The sequence below is a fragment of the Symphalangus syndactylus genome, chromosome 11 (genome assembly GCF_028878055.3).
Source record: "Symphalangus syndactylus isolate Jambi chromosome 11, NHGRI_mSymSyn1-v2.1_pri, whole genome shotgun sequence".
In the NCBI taxonomy this organism is placed as follows: Eukaryota; Metazoa; Chordata; class Mammalia; order Primates; family Hylobatidae; genus Symphalangus; species Symphalangus syndactylus.
The window spans coordinates 106,044,534-106,067,919 of NC_072433.2; the positions used below are offsets into that span (position 1 = coordinate 106,044,534).

Sequence of the window (23,386 nt, forward strand, 5' to 3'; positions counted from 1 at the left end):
TGTGTAACACTACATCTGACAACTGAGGAATATAGTCTTTTCTTGTGCATATAGAATATTTACCAAAAAACAGGTGACATGCTAGAACACAAAACAAGTATCAATAAAATTTTTAAACCTAAAATCACAGAGTATAAACAAGTAAGAGTAGAAATCAAAATAAACATAATCATGATACATCTAAAACTTCCCCAAATATTTGGAAATTAAGCGACACACCCCTCAACAATCCATGTGTGAAAGAAGAAATCACAAGAGTAATTTTAAAATATTTTGAACTAAACAAACCAAAATCACAATATAACAGAATTGGTGGGATTTATAAAGCAATGGTTAAGAAGAGAAACTTGGCCAGCAATCGTGGCTCTCACCTGTAATCCCAGCACTTTGGGAGGCCAAAGCAGGTAGGTAAGATGCTTTGCAGCCAGAAGTTCGAGACCAGCCTGGGCAACATAGCAAGACCCTGTCTCTACAAAAGAAAACTTTTAATTGAGCCCAAGAGTTCAAGGCTACAGGGAGCTATGAGTGTGCCACTGTACTTCAAGCCTGGAAAACAAAACCCTGCCTCAAAAAAAAAAAAAAAAGGAAAAATTTATAGATCTATTTATAGCTGAAATGTTTATATGCATGGGCCAGGTACAGTAGCTCACATCTGTAATCCTAGCACTTTGGAAGGCCAAGGTGAGAGGATCACTTGAGGCCAGGAGTTTGAGACCAGCCTAGTCAACACAGCAAGACCCCATCTCAATTTATTTTTTAAAAAAATTTATGCTTATATGAATGAACAAAAAGGTTTAAAATCTGTTATCTAATCTTCTACTAAAAAAAGAAAAGAGAGAAATTAAATCCAAAGCAAGAAAACAATTGACAATAAAGAGTAGAAATCAATTAGAAAACCAGAGAAATACACAAAGCCAAATCTTGGTTCTTTAAAGAGATCGACCGAGACAGACTAACAAAAAAGAAAAGACACAAATTACCTAAATCAGGAATTAAAAGAGGTTACCACTACAAATTCTACAGACATGAAAATAACAATAAACAAATGCTACAAGCAACTTTATGACAATAAATTCAACAATTTACATAACTTGTACCATTTCTTCAAAAGGTACAAAATATAAAAACTGACACAAAAATAAATAGAAAATATAAAATGCCTTATGTTTAATAAATGAATTATATTTGTAAGAAAAAAACCTTCCCACAAATTATAATATGACCAGGTGGGCTTTATCTTAGAAATAGAAGGGTTTTAACATGCAGAAATCAATCAATATAATACACTATATTAACAGAATTAAGGAGAGAATCTACATGATCATTTCAATAGATGCATTTCACAAAATTCAACAAACACCCATTCATAGTTAAAACTCTCATCACTTTAGAAACTGATAAATGACATTGTATAACATGGTTATTACAGTTAATGTATTGTATACTTGGAAACAGCCATGAAGGCAGGTCTTAAATGTTATCACTGCAAAAAAAAAAAAAAAAAGTAAAAGTATTGTTATAAATCTGTTTAATACAGTTGTTGCCTTGGCATCCATTTTAGGCCTGACATAAGTTATCTGTAATCCAGCCAATCCTATCATCTTTGGCCTACTTAAAACTTTCCCTCCCTGTGTGGTGTTTGCCATATAGCCTACTTGTTCCTCACTAACCCAAAACCCAACACATCTCATAGCTGCTGACCACAATAAAACCTAAAGGTCAATACCACAGTCATATGAATAAGCTCCCCCTTCACATTGTTCTCTTTAAACTAGCCAGTCTACAACCCACAGGGAAATTCCAAGGGATAATCCCCACAGACCTTAATAAAGGCATAATCCCACAGGTCTCCCCTTCCCACCCACCCAGCGGTTGAATCCCCTGCTGTTTCCAGACTTCCCTTTGGCCTCACATTGGCATCCTAACCTCTCTGGTATCTCTGTGAAATAAACTTCTTTCCTTTCATGCATTTTGGCTTCACTTCCTCATTATGTCTCTCCTGACACAGCCATACTATAGTATTCTCAATATTATTGAACGTTTTGAACAAATCTTAACTATGTGACATGATAAATTTGTTAATTAGCTTGATTGTGCTAATCATTTCACAATGTATACATACATCAAAACATCACACTGTACATGATAAATATAACTTTTATCTATCAATTATACCTCAATAATGCTTGGGGGACAGAAACATACAGCCAATATCATAGTTAATAACATCCACAGAGTTTGGGACCAAGGTAAAGATGTTGGCTTTCACCACTTCTAACAAACATTATACTAAAGGTATCAGTTATTACAATGTGGCAAGGAAAAAAAAAGGATAAGTATCAGAAAAGAAGAAATATAAATGATCTCATTTGCAGATGACAATGCTGCTTACATAGAAAGTTCCAGGGAATCTACAAAACAATTTCTACAACTAACAGATGAATTTAGAAAGTTACTGGATATGGGGTTAATATATAAAAACCAATTGTTTTCTTATATACTAGAGGCAAAAATTTACAAAGGACACCAAAAGCAGTATGTCTCTTAATCATTCCCCCATGATTTCATCATGTACTCTAACAAAAGCCTAAATTAATCATTCAATTACCGCATTTATACTAATAGTTCTAATCTGCTTTAATTTAAAATTCATCAGCAAATAATAATTTACTGGCCAGGCCCAGTGGCTCATGCCTATAGTCCCAGCTGCTCAGGAAGCTGAGGTGGGAGAATCACTTGAGCCCAGGAGGTGGAGTTTGCAGTGAGCCAAAATTGCACCACTGCACTCCAGACTGGGCAACAAAGTGAGATCCTGCCTCAAAACATAATAACAATAATAATTTACTGAGTAAGCACTATATTAGGCACCATAGGGAAAAAAAAAACTGAACTAAATCTAATACAAGAACCCCACCAAAAAAAAAAAAAAAATGTTGTGGAAGATATTTAAGAAAAAAAAAAAAAGAACCCTACCATCTACCAACTGGAAGGCACTTTTAACAAAAATGATATAAACACTAAGTATATTTGCCTTTTAAGTTAAACATACATCACTATGAAATTCAGATAATGCTATCATTCCTTTGCTTATATATTATTTTTGTATTTCTGATTTTGTTTTGTTTTGTTTTGTCTTGTATTATTTTGTGTGGTCAGGGGTTAGCAGAACCTAAATTTTTTGACTAATTTCCACTCTTTAGACTATGAATAAGCTGAAAGAAATAAGCTGAAAGAAACCATTTTTTAAGATCTGTGTAGAAAAGAATTATTTACATTGCCCTAACAGTTAATTTACCTTTCTTCACTGAAGCGACGACCAATCTTTACTTTACACTTGTCCTGGGGGAGGCATGCTGCTAGTAGAGGAACTGTACGCAACACTTTGTTTTCCTTTAATTAAAAAATGAATTGAAACATAGATTTTTACTTAGATATACACACTTTTAAATACTTTATAATGAATATCTGATTCATAACTTTATATATAACTTTCACAAGTCTTTTACTAAAGACTACAGTTTAATAAAAAGAGGTAAAATTTCTCTGACTTATCAGTATTAACCATAACGCAAGCATACATTTTTATTCTATTTGGGTATGTTTACAGGTTTACTGATCAAACAAGATTACATTAATATATATAACGATTAAGATTATTAAAATGTAAACTTGTGCTTAAATTGAATCATTTATTCTGACAAGTTTTTCATTTCACAAGTAATTACATTTTGTACTGTCAGCTTGAAGATAATTGCCTAGATCTTTATGCCCAAAAAGCAAGGAAGTGCTCAGAAAACAAAACAATGGGTTCTTCCCAGCATAGCCTCTTTACTTAAATTAAAACTTTTTTTAAAAAAAGAAAACAAAACAATGGGGTATGTCAAAGGGACACAGAAGCCAATCTTAAAGAGCTCCCAATGGCTAAAATTGAACAATCTGAGCAACAAAATAAATAACACAGTACTGGGTTATAACCCAAAGTACAAATTAGAGTCCAGAATGATAGAAATAAATGACTTAACAAATAAATGGGGGAGAAGAAACAAATCTTCCTTACAAAAGAATTCCAAATAATAAATGTAAATACACCCCCTCCTGAAGGTGGAACTTAATCTCTTCCTCCCACTTCAGTGTGGGCTGGATTTATGGCCTTGCTTCCAAAGAATATAGAGTATGGAAAGAGAACAAAAATAATAACTTTAGAGTGGAGAAATCTGGTGGCCATTTCTGAAAATGCCATTAAGTTAACTGACGTCAGTGGTTTCTTCAATGTCCTAGCTTCCAACACTGGAAACCATCTTTCCTGTTGCCACGAGAATTCTACCTTGAATCCCATAGAGCCAAGTGATTAGTTACTCTGCCTTAGGTGGTTTTAGGACATTTTCCAATGTTTGATATAATGTTCTCTCTTTATCATCACCATGAGACTGTGACACAAACTTAATCAGTTTCTAAACCTTTATCAAAGTAATACATGTATATATGTCAAATTAAGCAGTGCCAAAAGATCTAAAATGCCACAGTTGTTTCCAGATGTACTCCCCAGTACCACGTCCTGGAGGCAATCACTTTAACTCTTTTGGCTATTTCTTCTGGTAGTTATCTCCATATAACCATATAATATATGTTGTTTTTCTATTTCTTGATTTATCAATTTTAGATATTATCCAAAAACTACCAATTATCATCATCATAACAGCTAATATTAAGGCACACAATTCTAAGTACAATACACAGAGAGAGAGAAATATATCTTTTGTCATATCTATTTTACTAATGAGGAAACTGAAACACAGAGATGTTAATTAACTGGCCCAAAGTTCCAGAGTTTATAGAACTATTAAGAATTTGAACTCAGGCAGTCTAGCTCCACAGCCCTTAAGTACTGCCTCTCATAACAGATGAGGATTTAGCTTTCTAACACCACTCCTTCCTCTCACATCTAATATTATTAGTTAAGTCAATAAACAGAGTTTGCATCTTCACGACTAAATACACATTGTTCACAAAGGCCAAATCGTTTAACACAAGATTATTTTCTTGTAAAGCTTTTTGTTATTTTTGAGATAGCTTTTCTATTTTTATCCTTAAGTAATTTTACATATACATATACTTACTCTTTGAAATGCTCCATCACATCACCTCCATATCATCTACTCCACCAAGTCTTCTTTTCCCAAAGCCCCCTCCTAGAGCCTATCTAAATGGTTTTTAATAACATTTTTATGGGAGAGTCAAAAAACTAGCAAATCCTTTTTTCTTTTTTTATTATATATATATTTTTATTATACTTTAAGTTCTAGGGTACATGTGCACAACATGCAGGTTTGTTACATATGTATCCATGTGCCATGTTGCTGTGCTGCACCCATTAAGTCGTCATTTACATTAGGTATATCTCCTAATGCTATCCCTCCCCACATCCCCCACCCCACAACATGCCCCAGGGTGTGATGTTCCCCTTCCTGTGTCCAAGTGTTCTCATTATTTAATTCCCACCTATGAGTGAGAACATGCAGTGTTTGGCTTTTTGTCCTTGCGATAGTTTGCTGAGAACGATGGTTTCCATCATTCAAAGGACATGAACTCATCGTTTTTTATGGCTGCATAGTATTCCATGGTGTATATGTGCCACATTTTCTTAATCCAGTCTATCACTCATGGACATCTGGGTTGGTTCCAAGTCTCTGCTATTGTGAGTAGTGCTGCAATAAACATACGTGTGCATGTGTCTTTATAGCAGCACGATTTATAATCCTTTGGGTATATACCCAGTAATGGGATGGCTGGGTCAAATGGTATTTCTAGTTCTAGATCCCTGAGGAATCACCACACTGACTTCCACAATGGTTGAACTAGTTTACAGTCCCACCAACAGTGTAAAAGTGTTCCTATTTCTCCACATCCTCTTCAGCACCTGTTGTTTCCTGACTTTTTAATGATGGCCATTCTAACTGGTGTGAGACGATACCTCATTGTGGTTTTGATTTGCATTTCTCTGACGGCCAGTGATGATGAGCATTTTTTCATGTGTCTGTTGGCTGCATAAATGTCTTCTTTTGAGAAGTGTCTGTTCATATCCTTTGCCCACTTTTTGATGGGGTTGTTTTTCTCTTGTAAATTTGTTTGAGTTCTTTGTATATTCTGGATATTAGCCCTTTGTCAGATGAGTAGATTGCAAAAATTTTCTCCCATTCTGTAGGTTAGCAAATCCTTTTATTGGAAATGGTGTGCTGAAGTTAAGCGTAGGCAGCCAAGCATTAATAAGTTAGATGAAAACTGGAAAATTCCTTTGCTGAGAATGGCTGGGCACAGTGGTTCACACCTATAGTCCCAGCTCTTAGGGAGGCAGATGTTGGAGGATAACTTGAGCCATGGGTTTGAGACCTGCCTGGGCAATATAGCGAGACCCCGTTCTTAAAAACAGAAAATAATAATAATAGAAAATTCCTTTGCTGAGAAGGAAAAACTGTATCGATGCATTTGTACATGCATAAAATACATCTGTAGCACACACAATGATGAATGAATCATCTAAACCATGGATTAATAATGGTCAAAAATAAATTAAAAATAAGATATTTGAAAACGTTAAAAAAAAAAGGCCAAGCATGATGGCTCGTGCCCGCAATCCTAGCACTGTGGGAGGCTGAGGCAGGAGGATCACTCGAGGCCATGAATTCAAGACCAGCCTGGGCAACATAGTGAGACCCCATCTCTACAAAAAATAGAAAGAAAACATTAATATTGCCACAAATCAATGAAAACACCCACATTAAAAAAGCTGTCTTATATCTGGAACCACACAATAATGAAAAGGCATCATACTGTGTATACTGCAAAACGAACGCAGTATTTGCCATCAAATGTCAAGTGGTTTGGGGTTTTGTTTTGTTTTTTTAAGATAGGGTCTTGCTGTATAGCCCAGGCTGGAGTGCAATGTCACAATCATAGCTCATTGCAGCCTAAAACTCCTGGGCAGAAGGGATCCTCCCACCTCAGCCTCCCAAGTAGCTAGGCCTATAGGCATGCACCACCACACTTGGCTAATTTTTTTATTTGTTTATAGAGATGGCGTCTCGCTATGTTGCCCAGGCTGGTCGCACACTTGTGGGCTCAAGCTATCCTCCTTCTTCAGCCTCCCAAAGTGCTGGAATTACAGGCATGAGCCACTGCTCCCAGCCTCAAAAGTCAGGTTTTAACCAAAATTGCTGTGGCCGGCAAGCTATCATTTTACATAAATCTGAGCTGTACAATGTTTTAAGTTTAACTGAAGTAAAATAGTGCTAGTGACCAAATTGCCATAATCCTGACAAAAACATGATGCTATTAAGACTGAGAAAAAGGTTAGGCTGGGTGCGGTGGCTCAAGCCTGTAATCCCAGCACATTGGGAGGCTTAGGCAGGCGGATCATTAGGTCAGGAGATCGAGACCATCCTGGCTAACACGGTGAAACCCCGTCTCTACTAAAAATACAAAACATTAGCCGGGCATTGTGGTGGGCGCCTGTAGTCCCAGCTACTTGGGAGGCCAAGGCAGGAGAATGGCATGAACCTAGAAGGTGGAGCTTGCAGTGAGCTGAGATTGCGCCACTGCACTCCAGCCTGGGTGACACAGCAAGACTCCGTTTCAAAAAAAAAAAAAAGAAAAGAAAAAAAGGCTGAGGAAAAGGTTGTCTGCCAAATGGAGTAGTTAACAATTTGCAATAAAAGAAAAAATGTTTCAAGGCTGAGGCATGAGAATTGTTTGTACCTGGGAGGCAGAGATTGCAGTGAGCTGAGATTGTACCACTGTACTCCAGCCTGCGTAACAGAGGGAGACTCTGTCTCAAAAAATAAATAAATAAATAAGTGTTTCATCATTTGAAGACAGAAAAGATTAATTTCTTTTATACCTCTGTTAAAGTCTTCAAGTGATCCAGACTTGAGAAATTTAAAAAATAATTATTCCTTCTTAGAAAGCTTGACTGCGTCTATGATGTCCTCAGTTCCTAAATACTGAAAGAGTTTTAACTGCAGTTTACAGTAAATACATCTCATAGTATGCATTGAGTAGTTTTGTATTAATTATAACTTCCTCCCCTCTTCATTATGCAGCTAATCAAGAGTTACAAACACATACACACACTGGCACATATGTATTTTACCTGTACAAGAGAGTGTTAATTTTAAAATCTTTACATATAACATGCATTATAAAATACACGTTTCTTCTATTCATCTAAAATAAACCAAAAATTTATTTATACATTCACTTTGTAAGAGTAAAATGCCAAAGTTACTTCTACTGGAGCAAGAAAAGACATCAAGGAACATAAGCTATGACCAAAATTTAAAAAGCAATGATTTTCTTAGCTCTTTATTCACAAAATCTCACTTTTTCTTCATACAAAATTGTTGGAGTTTTAAATTTCTATACTATTCAATAACATAGATTTTGTGAAATGTTGTCTCTCTCTAGAGCATATGACTCTATACTATCAGATGAAATTAAAAAGAAACTATTTTTTCCAAAAGAGAAAGCATTTATCATCAACTTCTTTTCAGAAATGCTAAAGAGCTGGTAAGGATAAGTATGTTTATCTTTCTGTTTCCTCTTGTGGACTCATATTCTATTTGAAATCCTGTATTTTACAAAATCTTACCTCTGCTGGATGCTGAATTATGTACAAGTGGGTAGAGATATGCAGAGGGTGCGCTGGGAGAAACGGACACAAACACACTTTCTGAGGCCGGCTAAAGGGTAAAAAGAAAAATAAAACTGGTAAGTTTTAAAAATACACTGATATAACAATTTTTTAAAATGACCTTAATCCCACTGCATTTATCCAAAGAGGTTTGCTAAAGCTGCATTCTTTTCAAAATGAAATACCAAGAATGAATTTAATCAATCAGACTTTAGACATGAGAATTTGGAGAAATTCATGTAAATTCTTTACCACTTATATAGATTAAGTACCTCAAAACAAAAATCTTATCTTAGTTATATTTAGAGAAAGAATACCTATAAGTTATCTGGTCCCTTTATTCAAAAAATGACACTTCTGATTTGCATTCCAAATCAAAAAGAGATCTCATATCAAAGAGAAACCTGGCAACTCTTCTATATCACTTTAAGTTGAGTAAACAATAAGATGATAAAATATTAGAATATAATTACCAACTAGAGAAAAATACTAATCAAACTTAGCCATCAATCAATACAGAGAGCTTACCAATTGTGAGAAGAAACTCAAATAGATGCCACCAAATTATATTTGGCTGGAATTATACTAGAAGAGTATTTGCTTTTCCATTTAACTTACCTTTTCTTACTATTTGTCATTTTTATTTTACTTACATTTTAGTGCTTTACTACTGTTTAGGTAACTCTTACACACAATATAAAGTTCAAATAGAATTAAAGGGTATACCTCCTATCTCTGTCCTCCAGCCTACAGTATTCTCTTCCTTTAGGGGCAACCAATGACCGGTTTTTTATGTTCTTCCAAAGGTATTGTATGAATAAACATTTATATTTTACCATTAAATACTATATTTGGTATGTGTACTTACAATATGAAATTCATGACTGGGCACAGTGGCTCATGCCTGTAATCCCAGCACTTTGGGAGGCTGAGGTGGGAAGATCACCTGAGGTCAAGAGTTCAAGACCAGCCTGGCCAATGTGGTAAAACCCCAACTCTAATAAAAATGCAAAAATTAGCTGGGCATGGTGGTGGGTGTCTGTAAACCCAGCTACTAGGGAGGTTGAGGTAGGAGAGTTGCTTGAACCCAGGAGACGGAGGGTGCAGTGAGCCAGGATTGTGCCACTGCATTCCAGCCTGGGCAACAGAGCAAGACTCCATCTCAAAAAAAAAAAAAAAAAAATGAAAGAAATTCATTAAGTGGCCAGATCCCAGATATGGGAGTAAATTTTTCGCAAACAATCACAGGCAGATGTTATATGCCATTACAATAGTATACAAATAAATGTTATATTAAAGGGAATTTCCAATACCATACATACAAGCTGATCACTGTTAACTCTTTCCTCAATTTTACTTATGTGGAATTTTAGACTGAGATTAAGAAATGCTTATTAGTAAACCATACAGTGTGGGTAAATTGGATGAAGAAATTATCTAGATATCTTAGGCAGAAGTAAAATCATATTATACATGACTCCACCTCCTCTTTCCAACCCCACTGAACCTGGAATGGAAGTTTAACCCAAGGAAAATCAATACACCTGATTTCCAGTGACTTCTGAGATGATTTGCTATGATTGTTCTGCCCCACACTGGATTTCCTCTCAGGAATATGAGGAGATTTTTGAGATGCAATGTCTTTTTGTGGTCACAAGAGTAAACACAAAAGAGGGACAGACATCAATTGATGGAACAGGGTGCAATGACAAGCCATGGACTGGGCTGGGTTTTTGTATTTGATGAAAAAAAGCCTAAACACTGACTGATTTGTGAGAGGGTGGATAAAGAAAAAGGAGCATTAACCTTGACTATGCCTTTAGCTCCAGAGACCTCTTTAAGAGGAAATTGTTGGGCAGGTGGGGGAGGGCTACTCACAGAATGAAACTGCAAGCCAGACCGGGTGTGAGGAGTGGAGGTGATAGAAGGATTATAGGGTGGAGGAGCAGAGGCTGAGGAAGAATTGGGACCAGGCTCAGCCTGGCGAGGGGCAGCCTGGGGAGGAGGGGAGAGGTCATACAGGTCTGTAGAAAAGGAGGATTCAAAGGACTCAGAGCTTGGGGTGGAGACTGAAGGAACAGACAGGAGAGAAAGAAGAAAGATTTGGGACGAGTCGCATTGGGAGCAGAGATTAGGAAGGGACTGATGTGAAAAAGAATGCCTCGACGTCAGCCACCTCAGACCACTTGCCCATTTTACGAGAAGAATCATCTAGATCTTGTAGGATGGAGAAATCAAAAGTGCCATTTTCTGGCTACTTGGAAACATTGTCGAGTTTGTGTTGGGGTCAAGTGGTGTTGCATAAGAAAATAAGGCATTTAGGTTTTAGATCAGGTGTGAGTTGAAGAGGTTTTAAGTTTTTGAGAACACAGGCTAAGAGAGAAAGAGGAGGAATGGAGGGTGGAAGATTGCCCATAGTGAAGGAAGCAAGCCCAGAGAAAAGAGAGGGTAGAGACATGGAGAGAAGGGGTGGGAGGGTACTTGCCCCGCCTCGGGGAAGTGGTGCTTGCCACCAACGTGAAGGATCAAGGCAAGCGTCCCCATGGTGATCAGACACCTCTGAAATGTGGGTGAATAATCAGGCAGGCGTCCCCGCAGTGATTAAACACCAAGGGAAGGCTGTCTTCCCAAGTCTGTGGCTGGCACCAGAGTTTTAGGTTCACAGATAAAATGCGTCTTCTCTGTCTCTACCAGAAAAAGAAAGGAACTGAAATTAAGGGAAGGGAGAGATTGAAAGGTGGCGCAGAAATTGAAAGGAGAAAGGGGTTGAGGGATAGTGAGAGAGGACAGAGAAGAAAGTAAAAAGAGGCCGCTTACCCGATTTAAAATTGGTGAGATGTTCCTTGGGCTGGTTGGTCTGAGGACCAGAGGTCATAGATGGATCCTTCTCACGGAGCAAAGAGCAGGAGGACAGGGGACTGATCTCCCAAGGGAGGTCCCCCAATCCGAGTCACGGCACCAAATGTTTCGACACCAAATGTCACGCGCGTCCGTGTGAAGAGACCACCAAAGAGGCTTTGTGTGAGCAATAAAGCTTTTTAATCACCTGGGTGCAGGCGGGCTGAGTCCAAAAAGAGTCAGGGAAGGGAGATAGGGGCGGGGCCATTTTATAGGAGTTGGGTAGGTAGTGGAAAATTACAGACAAAGGGGTTGTTCTCTGGCAGGCAGGCGCCATTTTCACTTGTTGTGTGACTCTTCACTTGCTTCAGGCCATCTGGATGTATACGTGCAGGCTTGGGCTCAAAGACCTGACAGGAACCTTTAAGAACATTTAGAAACTCTATTCCAAAAGTCTATTTAAAAGTTGGTTGTCTGGAACTGGTTAGATTATTAGCCCACAACAGCAAAGCCTTTAACCCATAAATCTGCAATATTTACAATATTATTTTAAGTACAGTATCTAACCAGGACTACATTGTTTATGCTCCAAGACAACGCCTCTCATCTTGTTTGCAAGTCTCTGTTACTCCCAGGGCTGAATTCACTTTCTTTTATTTTAGTCATATGTATTTCCTTTAGATTCCTATTAATACTTCCATTTAAACACTTGAACACATATGACAAAATTTTGTTTTCACATCTTCCTCTGACTTCTAGATGATGAACCCTCTAAGAGCAGGGTTTTCATTTAATTTTTGTATCCCCTAGTAGAGTGATTCCCAAACTTCTGCTGTTATCAGAATCACCTAGAGGACTCATTAAACTAGACAGCTGAGCCACAGCCCTCAGAGCTTTTGATTCAGTAAGCCTGAGAATGTGCATTTCTAACAAATTCCTAGGTGGTGATGATGCTGCTGGTGGGTAAGTAGTGAGAGGGTGAAGAATGTAAGACCACAGTTTGATGTGCAAGGCTCTAGAGGTGTCCGCTCCAGTGGGTTTTATTTTTCAAGTGACTTGAATTCATTCATATCTACATCCTGCCCACTTACCCATTCCTGTCTACATCGGAAGGTTGGCAAAGCTTGATGAACTTTTGTGAGAAGTAGTAATCAAAGAATAATAAACAACAAAGCTATGGACAAAATGGCTTACCTAAAACCCTTCCCCCTGCATGAAAATTTGACCTTCCCTTAATTAATGAGCTCTGTTACCCTGGCAACATGATAACTATATTGCTAAGCAACACAGTATGTGATTTAAATGACAACTGACTGATAGATTGATTGCATATGGACTAGGACCCATAAAGACCCTATGGGGACACCATACTTTGGGCATCCCTAAATTAGAACCCTAGAAACTTGCTAGAGAGTTGTTACAAAAGGTGTTGGCTCCTAAGGGCATAAAGTTATTAGGCTACCATATCTGCCTAGTGTGGAACATATCACCTTCCACCTGAGCTGGACTGCTATGCCAGACTGCCACAAGGACGCCAGCGGAAAAACGTCATCTAAGGTTGCTCTACAATGCCACAAATGCAAGTTTGTGTCTCCTGGCCTATATCTTTCTGGTATTAGGTGTGGCCTAAAGTAGTCTTATGCACCTGAATGTCTAGCAACTGGTGCTCTACCTGGTATCTTATCCCAGATATCTGCGGAGCTTAAAGACTCACTTAGACCAGGTCTTTGCTCCAATGCCCCATTCTAAAATAATCGAAGGCGAGGCATGGTGGCTCATGCCTATAATCTCAGAATTTGGGGAGGCTGAGGAGAAAGGATCCCTTGAGCACAGGAATTCGAGATCAGCCTGGGAAACATAGCAAGACCGCATCTCTACTAAAAACTTAAAAATTAGCCAGACACAGTGGTGCACACCTGAAGTCCCAGCTACGGGGGAGGCTGAAGCAGGAGGAATGCTCAAACCCAGGTGTTTGAGGATGCAGTGAGCTATGATCACACCACTGTACTCCAGCCTGGGCAACAGAGAGAGAAAGACCCTGGCAATCAACCAATCAATCAAATGATCCACCTTTTCTCTCACTATCGCTCTCTATCCCCTTATTCTGACTGATTTTTCTTCACAGAATTTTACTACTATTTGACATTATGTTAGGTGAATGTGGGTTTCCTTCTCTAAAATATAAGCTACAGGGAGGCAAAGACTTAGCCTACCTTTTTCACTACTATATCCCCAGCACCTGGCATAGAAGGCACTCAATAGATAATGCTGAATACATAAAGGAATTTTTTTTTTCAGACAAGTGTCACTCTGTCACCCAGGCTGGAGTGCAGTGGCATGATCTCAGCTCACTGCAACCTCCGCCTCCCGGTTCAAGCAATTCTCATGCCTCAGCCTCGTGAGTAGCTGAGGTTACAGGTGTGCACCACCACACCTGGCTAATTTTTGTATCTGAATAATTAATGTATTTTTGAATTTTTTTTGTAGAGGTGAAGTTTCTCAAATTCCTGGCCTCAAGTGATCCACCCGCTTCGCCCTCCCAAAGCGCTGAAGTTACAGGCGTGAGCCACCGTGCCCAGCCTGAGGGAATATCTTTACGTTCCGTCTTCTCTAAACCTTGGAATGCTTTTCTCCTCCTATACAATTTTCTATCCCATTCGTTCATTTTCTTTTATATATCAAAGTTTGATTTCTTCTTTATGCCCTCTCTGGTACTTAAGTAATTCATTTGTATTACAAATGAAATTCAGAGTGTCAGGTCTTCCTTTATTATACTTTGTGATCATTTTGATAAGTGATCGCACATAAAAGGCAAAAATATTTACTGAAGAAAATAGTTACTAAAAAAATAGCTAAGCAATTTATGTGTAAACACTATAAGCGTGACGTAACCTAAAACTAATTGCTTTAACTCATGATTTTATATGCTCACAAAACATCATTATCTATTTACTTTAAAGCATATTCTCTTTATTAACCTAATTTTAATTACAATTACTTCAAACTAATAAAACTGTAGTTCTTTAAAACATTTCAACTAGCTTTATATTTAGCAAGTTACTTCATAAGACGCATTTCTGCTTACTACCTTACTATCAATCTTTCCTCCCTAACAATGCTCTGCATGTATGGTAATGGTGATTAGCTGACCAACTGTTAAACCACCTCTTCCTAAACTAGTGGGTAAGTGCAGAGTAACTGTTCTCCTCATTCTAAAATCTCTCTAGAAGGTTTAAATATTTAAATTAATAATGAATTGAATAATTTATAAATTCAACAAATTTTTATTCAAATATTTACTGCATACCTAAGTGCCAGATATTAGGCACTTGAGACAATAAAATGAACAAAGATTCCTACCCTCATGGAGCTTATTTGTTCTCACTGTGCCAGAAATAATCTTTTAAAAGTTCCTTGCTTCTCCAGGCATAATAGGGTGCAGCTACTCGGGAGGCTAAGGCAGGAGGATCACTTGAGCCCACTTTGAGGCTGTGGTAGTACACCCAGCGAATAGCCACTATGCTCCAGCCTGGACAACACAGCAAGACCTCCATCTCTTAAAAAAAAAAAAAAAGTTCCTTGCTTCCTATGAACTATTATACTTGACAGGCAAAAAATATCACATAACTATATATCAAAACTGATTATTTGTAAATAATTATTCTTTTTTTTTAAATCAAGCTACTTCTAGAATTTATATAGATATGAGGAATAAAAACTAATAGCTAAAGAAATATAAACTGGTCAACTGGGTATAGGTTTGGGGAATAACTATTATAATGTCACTACCAATGTTATTGTCTTGCTATGTGACTTTGGGCATGTCATAGATTTTCAATTTCCTCCCTTACAAAACTGGTAACAATAAGGCAACAAGAGAGTTCTGGGGAATAACTACTGCATTACAGGCAAACATTCTAGCTATTATTTTGAGCTAATTTATAACAGACTGACCAAAATAGGTGCTGAGATTTTTCCCTTTTCTATATTTATAATGTATTTACAATGTATTTTTCCGCTCAAGGGGGTTTATCTTCTTTAAAACCTATACAACCCAATTAATGTTAATTACATTCTTAAAATATAAATGAAACCTTCAAATCATTTCCCCAAGGAAATTCTGTGAAATAAGCTTTTTCTTCTTCTCTCATTAATGACGTAAAAATAAATACATGGGCTTCCTGTCAGACTACGACTGACTTGCTTCCTAAACAAATGCTGTAATACAAAGGTAATGTGTATCACTCTGGGCATACTATCTCTGACAGCCTGTGGGCTAATAAAATTATATTTGACATATGACTAGAGATGCTAGGACCTACAAAAACATCTTTCAAAGCTTTAATTAAATTTCTTATATAATATTCACTGAAAGCTTTTTTCTCACAGTACTGAGTTTAATCAAGGTAATCTCAAATAAGTAAACTTTAAAGATTAGTGAACAGATTTACAAGAACTCTTTTTAAAGAGTACTAAACAAAAGCAAATGTGGAACCCAGAAAAATAGTTTACCTTAAATTTACCAATACTTAACAAAATTTTTATACTCCTAATACAGTGAAAAAGCAAAGAACAAAAAGTTTCATAGCTTTTCATTCAACTAGTTGAATAGATACACTGCATTACACATAAAAATGGCAACAATTTTCCAATTTTAAAACTGGCTTTGGAAAACTAAATACCATAGTGCCCTCTGCTGTTATTTTAAAGAAACTAAAGTGATCTGTAAGATAAAGTCATTGTCAAATTTCTGAAACTATATATTCAACACAACCAATAAAAGTAGAAACAAGTTTACATTATTAACATTATAATACATTTTCATCTCCAAAATAGAAGTAGGTAACATCTTCCATGTCTGACTGCAAGTACAAATAACAATAATATTCCCATACCCTGCAAAACTGTTTTCCTTACTAGATTCTCTTATAACTGGCTTTAGGAGTGGAGGAAGGATAGATTTAGAAAAAATATACTGTTGTGATTTTTTTTTTCTCGGACATAGTCTTGCTCTGTCACCCAGGCTGGAGTGCAGTGGCATGATCTCGGCTCACTGCAACCTCCGTATCCCGGGTACAAGCAATTCTCCTGCCTCAGCCTCCCGAGTAGCTGGGATTACAGGGGCGTGCCACCATGCCTGGCTAATTTTTGTATTTTTAGTAGAGGTGGGGTTTCACCATGTTGGCAAAGATGGTCTCGAACTCCCAACCTCGTGATCCGCCTACCTCAGCCTCACAAAGTGCTGGGATTACAGGCGTGAGCCACCGCACCCAGCCACTGTTGTGATTTTTAAATCACAGTGTGAAGTTGTCTTATACTACAACAGTGATGTATATAATATATATCTGTTTTAAATATATATATATATGTACATATATATACTTTTTTTTTCTTTTTGCGAATTGGGCAGCCTCCCACAAAGGAATAGATTCAGAGACACTCCCAAGAATAAACGTCTTTAGATGAGTTTCAGAGACCTGTGCCCTGGAGGGCATGCCTAGAGCAGTGAAGAAATTATCAAGTTTATTTAAATTGTGGACTTGCATCTTACTATCCTTAACAGGGAATCTCACCCTAAATATATATTGTGCTTTGAGATAATAAATAATAGTAGTGAGACTCCATTACACTATCGTTACTGACCAAAACATTTTTAACGACTTTATCTCACCAATACTTCTTCCTTTTTTGGTATCTAGTTTTGTGTATGTTTTATGAGGTGCATCATATACTAATATATAATAAGTGTGTGTAATTAGAGAAAAATAAGCCTACCTATTAAAATGCACCCTAATTTTTTTAAATCAACTGCAGTATGTAATCAAAATAATTATATCACTGGCCTAGACATGTTTGTTCCTACTAGATCTATAATTAATATAAGTTTTCATATGAAACCAGAAGTTGGTTATTTGAAAGAATAAATAAGACAGACCACTGGTGGCCAGGCACGGTGGCTCACACCTCTAGTCGCAGCACTTTGGGAGGCCAAGGTGGGCAGATCACGAGGTCAGGAGCTCGAAACCATCCTGGCTAACACAGTGAAACCCCATCTCTACTAAAAATACGAAAAGAAAATTAGCCAGGCGTGGTGGCAGGCGCCTGTAGTCCCAGCTACTCCAGAGGCTGAGGCAGGAGAATGGCATGAATCCGGGAGGCGGAGTTTGCAGTGAGCCGGGATCACGCCACTGCACTCCAGCCTGGGCAACAAAGCAAGACTCGGTCTCAAAAACAAAAAAACAAAAAAAAGACCACTGGCTAGACTAATAAAGAAAAAAAGAAAATCCAAATAAAGAATCAGAAATGACAAAGATAACATTAACACCAACCCCACAGAAAGACAAAAAAAAAAAAGACTATTATGAACACCTCCACGCACATAAACTAGAAAACCTAGAAGAAATGGAAACTATAGGCAAATATCCTTGATGAACATAAATGCAAAAATCCTCAAAAAAATATTAGCAAACCGAATCCAGCAGCACATCAAAAACAAATTCACCGCAATCTGATCAAGTAGGTTTTATCCTTAGGATGCAAGAATGGTTCAATACATGCAAATCAATAAATGTGATTCATCACACAAAGAGAACTAAAAACAAAAACCACATGATCATATCAATAGATGCAGAAAAGGCTTTCAATAAAATCCAGCATCACTTCATGTTAAAAATCTTCAACAAACTAGGCACTAAAGGAACTTACCTCAAAATAATAGGAGCCATCTAAGCCAAACCCACAGCCAACATCATACTGAAAGGGCAAAAGCCAAAAGCATTCCCCTTGAGAACTGGAACATGACAAGTCTGCTCACTCTCACCACTCCTATTTAACATTTTATTGGAAGTCCTGGCCAGAGAAATCAGGCAAGGGAAATAAAAGACATTCAAATAGGAACAAAGAAAGTCAAACTATCTCTGTTTGCAGACAATATTCTTTTTTACCTAGAAAACCCCATAGTCTGCCCAAAAGCTCCTAGATCTGATAAACAACCTCAGCAAAGTTTCGGGATACAAAATCAATGTAAAAAAATCAGTAGCATTTCTATACACCAATAATGTCCAAGCTGAGCGCCAAATCAAGAATACAATCCCACTCACAATAGACACAAAAAGAATAAAAATACTTAGGAATATAGCTAACAAAGGAGGTAAAAAAATCTCTACAACGAGAATTACAAAGCACTGCTCAAAGAAATCAGAGATGACACAAACAAATGGAAAAGCATCCCAAGCTCATTGATAGGAAGAGTCAACATTGTTAAAATGACCATACTACCCAAAGCAATATACAGATTCAATCCTATTTCTATCAAACTACCAATGACATTCTTCACAGAATTAAAAAAAAAAGCTATTCTAAAATTCATATGGAACCAAAAAAGAGCTTAAATGACAATTGCAATTCTAAGCAAAAAGAACAAAGCTGGAGCAAACACATTACCAGACTTTAAACTATACTATAATGCTACAGTAACCAAAACAGCATGGTACTGGTACAAAAACAGACATATAGATTAATGGTACAGAATAGAGTAAAGCCACATACCTACAACCCTCTGATCTTCAACAAAGCTGACAAAAACAAGCAATGGAGAAAGGATTCCCTATTCAATAAATGGTGCTGGGATAAGTAGCAAGCTGTATATAGAAGACTGAAAGTAGACCTCTTCCTTACACCATATACAAAAGTCAACTCAAGATGGATTAAAAACTTCAATGTAAAACCTAAAACTATAAAAATCCTGAAAGATAAACTAGAAAACACCACTATAGATGTAGGCACTGGCAAAGATTTTATGATGAAGATGCTAAAAGCAACTGCAACAAAAATTAAAATTGACAAATGGGACCTAATTAAACTAAAAAGTTTCTGCAAAGCAAAAGATAAGTCAACAGAGTAAACAGACAACTCATAAAATGGGAGAAAATATTTGCAAACTATGCATCTGACAAAGGTCTAATATTCAGAATCTGTAAGAAACTTAAATCTACAAGCAAAAAAAACCCATTAAAACGTGAGCAAAAAACATAAACAGACATTTTTCAAAATAAGACATATACATGGCAAAGAAGCATATGGAAAAATGCTCAGCATCACTAATCACCAGAGAAATGCAAATCAAAATCACAATGAGATACCAGCTCACACCAGTAAGAATGGCTATTATTAAAATGTCAAAAAAACAAGAGATGCTGGCAAGGCTGCAGATAAAAGGGAATACTTATATACTGCTGGTGGGAATGTAAATTAGCTCAGACACTATGGAAAGCGGTTTAGCAATTTCTCAAAGAACTTAAAACAGAATTACCATTCCATCCAGCAATCCCATAAGATCCAAAGGAATATAAACTGTTCTACCATAAAGATCTATGCACATATATGTTCATTGCAGCCCTATTCACCAAAGGAAAGACACGTAATCAACCTAAATGAGCATCAGTGGTAGACTGGATAAAGAAAATGTGGTACATATACACCATGGAATATTATGCAGCCATAAAAAAAGAACAAAATCATGTCCTTCACAGCAACATGGAGCTGGAGGCCATTATCCTAAGTGAACTAACGCAAGAACACAAAACCAAACACTGCATATTCTCACTTATAAGTGGGAGCTAAACATTGAGTACACATGGACGCCAGGAAGGAAACAATAGACATTGAGGCCTAATTGAGGGTAGAGGGTGGGAAGAGGGTGAGGATCAAAAAATTACCTAGTAGATACTATGCTCCTTACCTGGGTGACAAAATAATATGTACATAAAACCTCCATGACACACAATTCATCTATAGATCCAACCTGCACATGTACCCCTGAAACTAAAATAAAAGTTAAAAAAAAAGTTTTATTGAGTGTTATAATTAAGAAAGCTTCAGAGAGGCCAGATGCCTAGAGAACAAACGTCTCGTGTCTAGAGAGATGAATATATACAGCAGCTAGAAAAGCCCCTACTAAAACTGTGATGACAGTTATGGATCAACGAAGACTGAGAATTTTATCATAATCATCTTACTTTCAGTTAACCTATTATTTACTTCCTTTCTTTTTATAGAAATATAAACAAATATAAAATATAGCAAACAGCTTTCTTAACAGGAAATTAATTTAATCACTCTTTCCTCTACAAATTATTATTTTATATTTCCATAGTTTGTCTTAAATATTACTTAGACATGTTTTCTCTCATAATTAATTCACTATATGTTCTAAAGGAAACAATTTCTTAATCATTTTTGTATTATCCCAGCTGTGCCTTTCCTGGGTACTAGATATTGAATAAATAATGATTGGACAAATAAAGAATGTCCACATGATTTATTCAAACTGAACCTCCAGGTCCTCACGCAACAGAATCCTCTGCTCCTTATTCACTGGCTGCATGAACATCCATCCTTATAAGCACGAATCAAAGGTTAAAGTAGAGATATTCTGCATAGAATAGAATGAAAAGACAACGTTATTAGGAAACATACCTATTTTGCTTATTCTCTCATCTCCTTTTCTTATCTAAAAACTGTCTATATTTTAAAACACAGATTTTTGTATACTTGCTTTATTGGGGGGGGCATACTTCCTCATTTTACATCAATGTCCATTTTCTCAAAAAAGCACAAAAAGAGTTAAAAATTTTCTTTGCTACAAAGTAAATATATTAAGATTTAGGTTAGTGTTACCTTACTACATAAGAGAATACAATAGTGCTACGAATAAGCCACTGATTTTGAGAGTTAAAATCTTTGTTGCCGGGCGCGGTGGCTCATGCCTGTAATCCCAGCACTTTGGGAGGCCAAGGAGGGCGGATCACCTGAGGTCAGGAGTTCAAGACCAGCTTCAACATGGAGAAACCCCATCTCTACTAAAAATACAAAATTAGCCGGGCGTGGTGGTGCATGCCTGTAATCCCAGCTACTCAGGAGGCTGAGGCAAGAGAACTGCTTGAACCTGGGAGGCAGAGATTGTGGTGAGCTGAGATCATGCCATTGCACTCCAGCCTGGGCAATAAGAGCGAAACTCCGTCTCAAAAAAAAAAAAAATTCTTTGTTATAAATTAGAGAAAATATATTAAGATTTAGGTTAGTATTACATTACTATATAAGAGAATACAATAGTGCTACAAATAAGCCACTGATTTTGATGTCTTTCCCCTGAAAAAGTGGTTTTCATCAATGCAACACGTATATACAGCTAAGAATTGAGTACAACTGAAAGTACCAGAATGACAAAATTCCCATCACGAGGCAATTTATTTATGGTGACCTGCCGCATTAACACACGAAAAATTATTAATTTGCCCATAACTTCTGACTCTAAAAAAAAATCCTAAAAGAAGCTGGATATTAGCAAAACAGACTAATTTCATAAACAGTAATGATATTTCATGTAGAAGAAAAAGGAAGTGGGATTAGGGAATAAAAACAAAAGAGGGGAGGAAAAGGAGAAGGGAGAGGAAGAGAAGAGACAGATAAAGACAAAGAATTTAACACTTATTGCACACTTTTACGTTTTAGGCACTATGTTACTTTATTTAATTCTCACAAAACCTGTCAGCAGGAGGTAGTATTTTTAGCCTAACTTAAAGATGATGAAACTAAGGCTTAGAGAGGTTAAGCAAATTTTTCAAGAGAAAACAGAGATGGGGCTAGAGCATGGTTTTGTCTGATTCCAAAACGCATGCCTTTAATCAATACATTTGACTGAGTCCATATAAGCAGTTAATGTTCAATGAAAAGTCTTAACACATAGCTCTATCCAGCTGTCCTAGACCCCAGAAGACCTAGCACTAGAATTAAAACATTTGGAGATAAATAAACAAACCTGAGGGTCTAAAGAGGATCCAGAAGCAAAAGATCAAAGCCAAAATATTCATAAAATTCCTCAGTATAAAATGGCTAAAAGCAATTAAGGATAGGTGGTTAAAGATACCGTAAGAAATATGAAGAGGCTGACCCACAGGAAGCTAGCAATATCATAGAGAAAAAAGACAAAGTGAGGAGTTAGAAGAAACTATTCAAACTTGGGAGATAGCTAGAAGGATAAGAAATCGTTTCATGCAAGACATGGAACTTCAGCTGGACCTTGAAATAGATTATGATTGCAGACAGCATAGATGAGGAAGGAGCTTTTCACAGAGAAAGAATAACAGAACAAAGGCATGGAGCCAAGCATTAAAAAGCACCTGTTTTGGGGGAGCAGTTCAGTGTAGCTGGAGAAAGGGGTGTGTGGAGGAGGAAGAGATGAGTGGACAGGCTGAGGACTGACCTGCAGGACTTGAATGTTACACAAAAGATTCTGAACTCCTTTCTCTACCTAAAATATAAGCACTGAAGGTCTCCAGGAAAGGAATAAAATGAGCAGACAGACATGTTAAAAATATAAAGAACTTCATTAAAAGGGAATTGAACAGATGACAAAATGGAGTTTAGAAAACTACTTCAATTAGCACAGGACTGAAAAAATTCATTGCCGAGTGATGGCACAGAGAGAAGCCAGGTACTAAAGAGTAGTTTAAATACTACTTCCCCTGTAAAGTTCCAAGCAGGGGTCCCTCCCACCTCTGCACTTCTAAATCACACTATTCATGTTATATTACAATTATTGGCTTACCTGTGTTTCTTCCCTTAAAGTTCCTTACGGTAATAACCAACTTTCATTCATTTTAATACCCCCAGTACCTAACTTGGTGAAAAAAGACAAATAATAAGCATTCGCAGGCCACGTGCAGTGGCTCACACCTGTAATCCCAGTACTTTGGGAAGCCGAGGCGTGTGGACCACTTGAGGTCAGGTGTTCAAGACCAGCCTGGCCAACATGGTAAAACCTCATCTCTATTAAAAATACAAAAATTAGCCAGGCGTGGT

The 23,386-nt window shown here is 37.1% G+C and overlaps 1 protein-coding gene across 3 annotated transcripts in view; it reads right to left on the reverse strand.

The window, feature by feature from the left end:
- DTWD2 (DTW domain containing 2) overlaps positions 1–23,386 on the reverse strand; it is a 161,447-nt gene that overhangs the window by 109,613 nt on the left and 28,448 nt on the right. For all 3 annotated transcript variants that reach the window (XM_055298764.2, XM_055298765.2, XM_063612943.1), the window contains exons 2-3: positions 8,645–8,735; positions 3,296–3,390 (exon numbers count right to left, since the gene is read on the reverse strand). In XM_055298764.2, the coding sequence (XP_055154739.2) occupies positions 3,296–3,390; positions 8,645–8,735 (186 nt within the window). The remainder of the gene's footprint in view (positions 1–3,295; positions 3,391–8,644; positions 8,736–23,386) is intronic.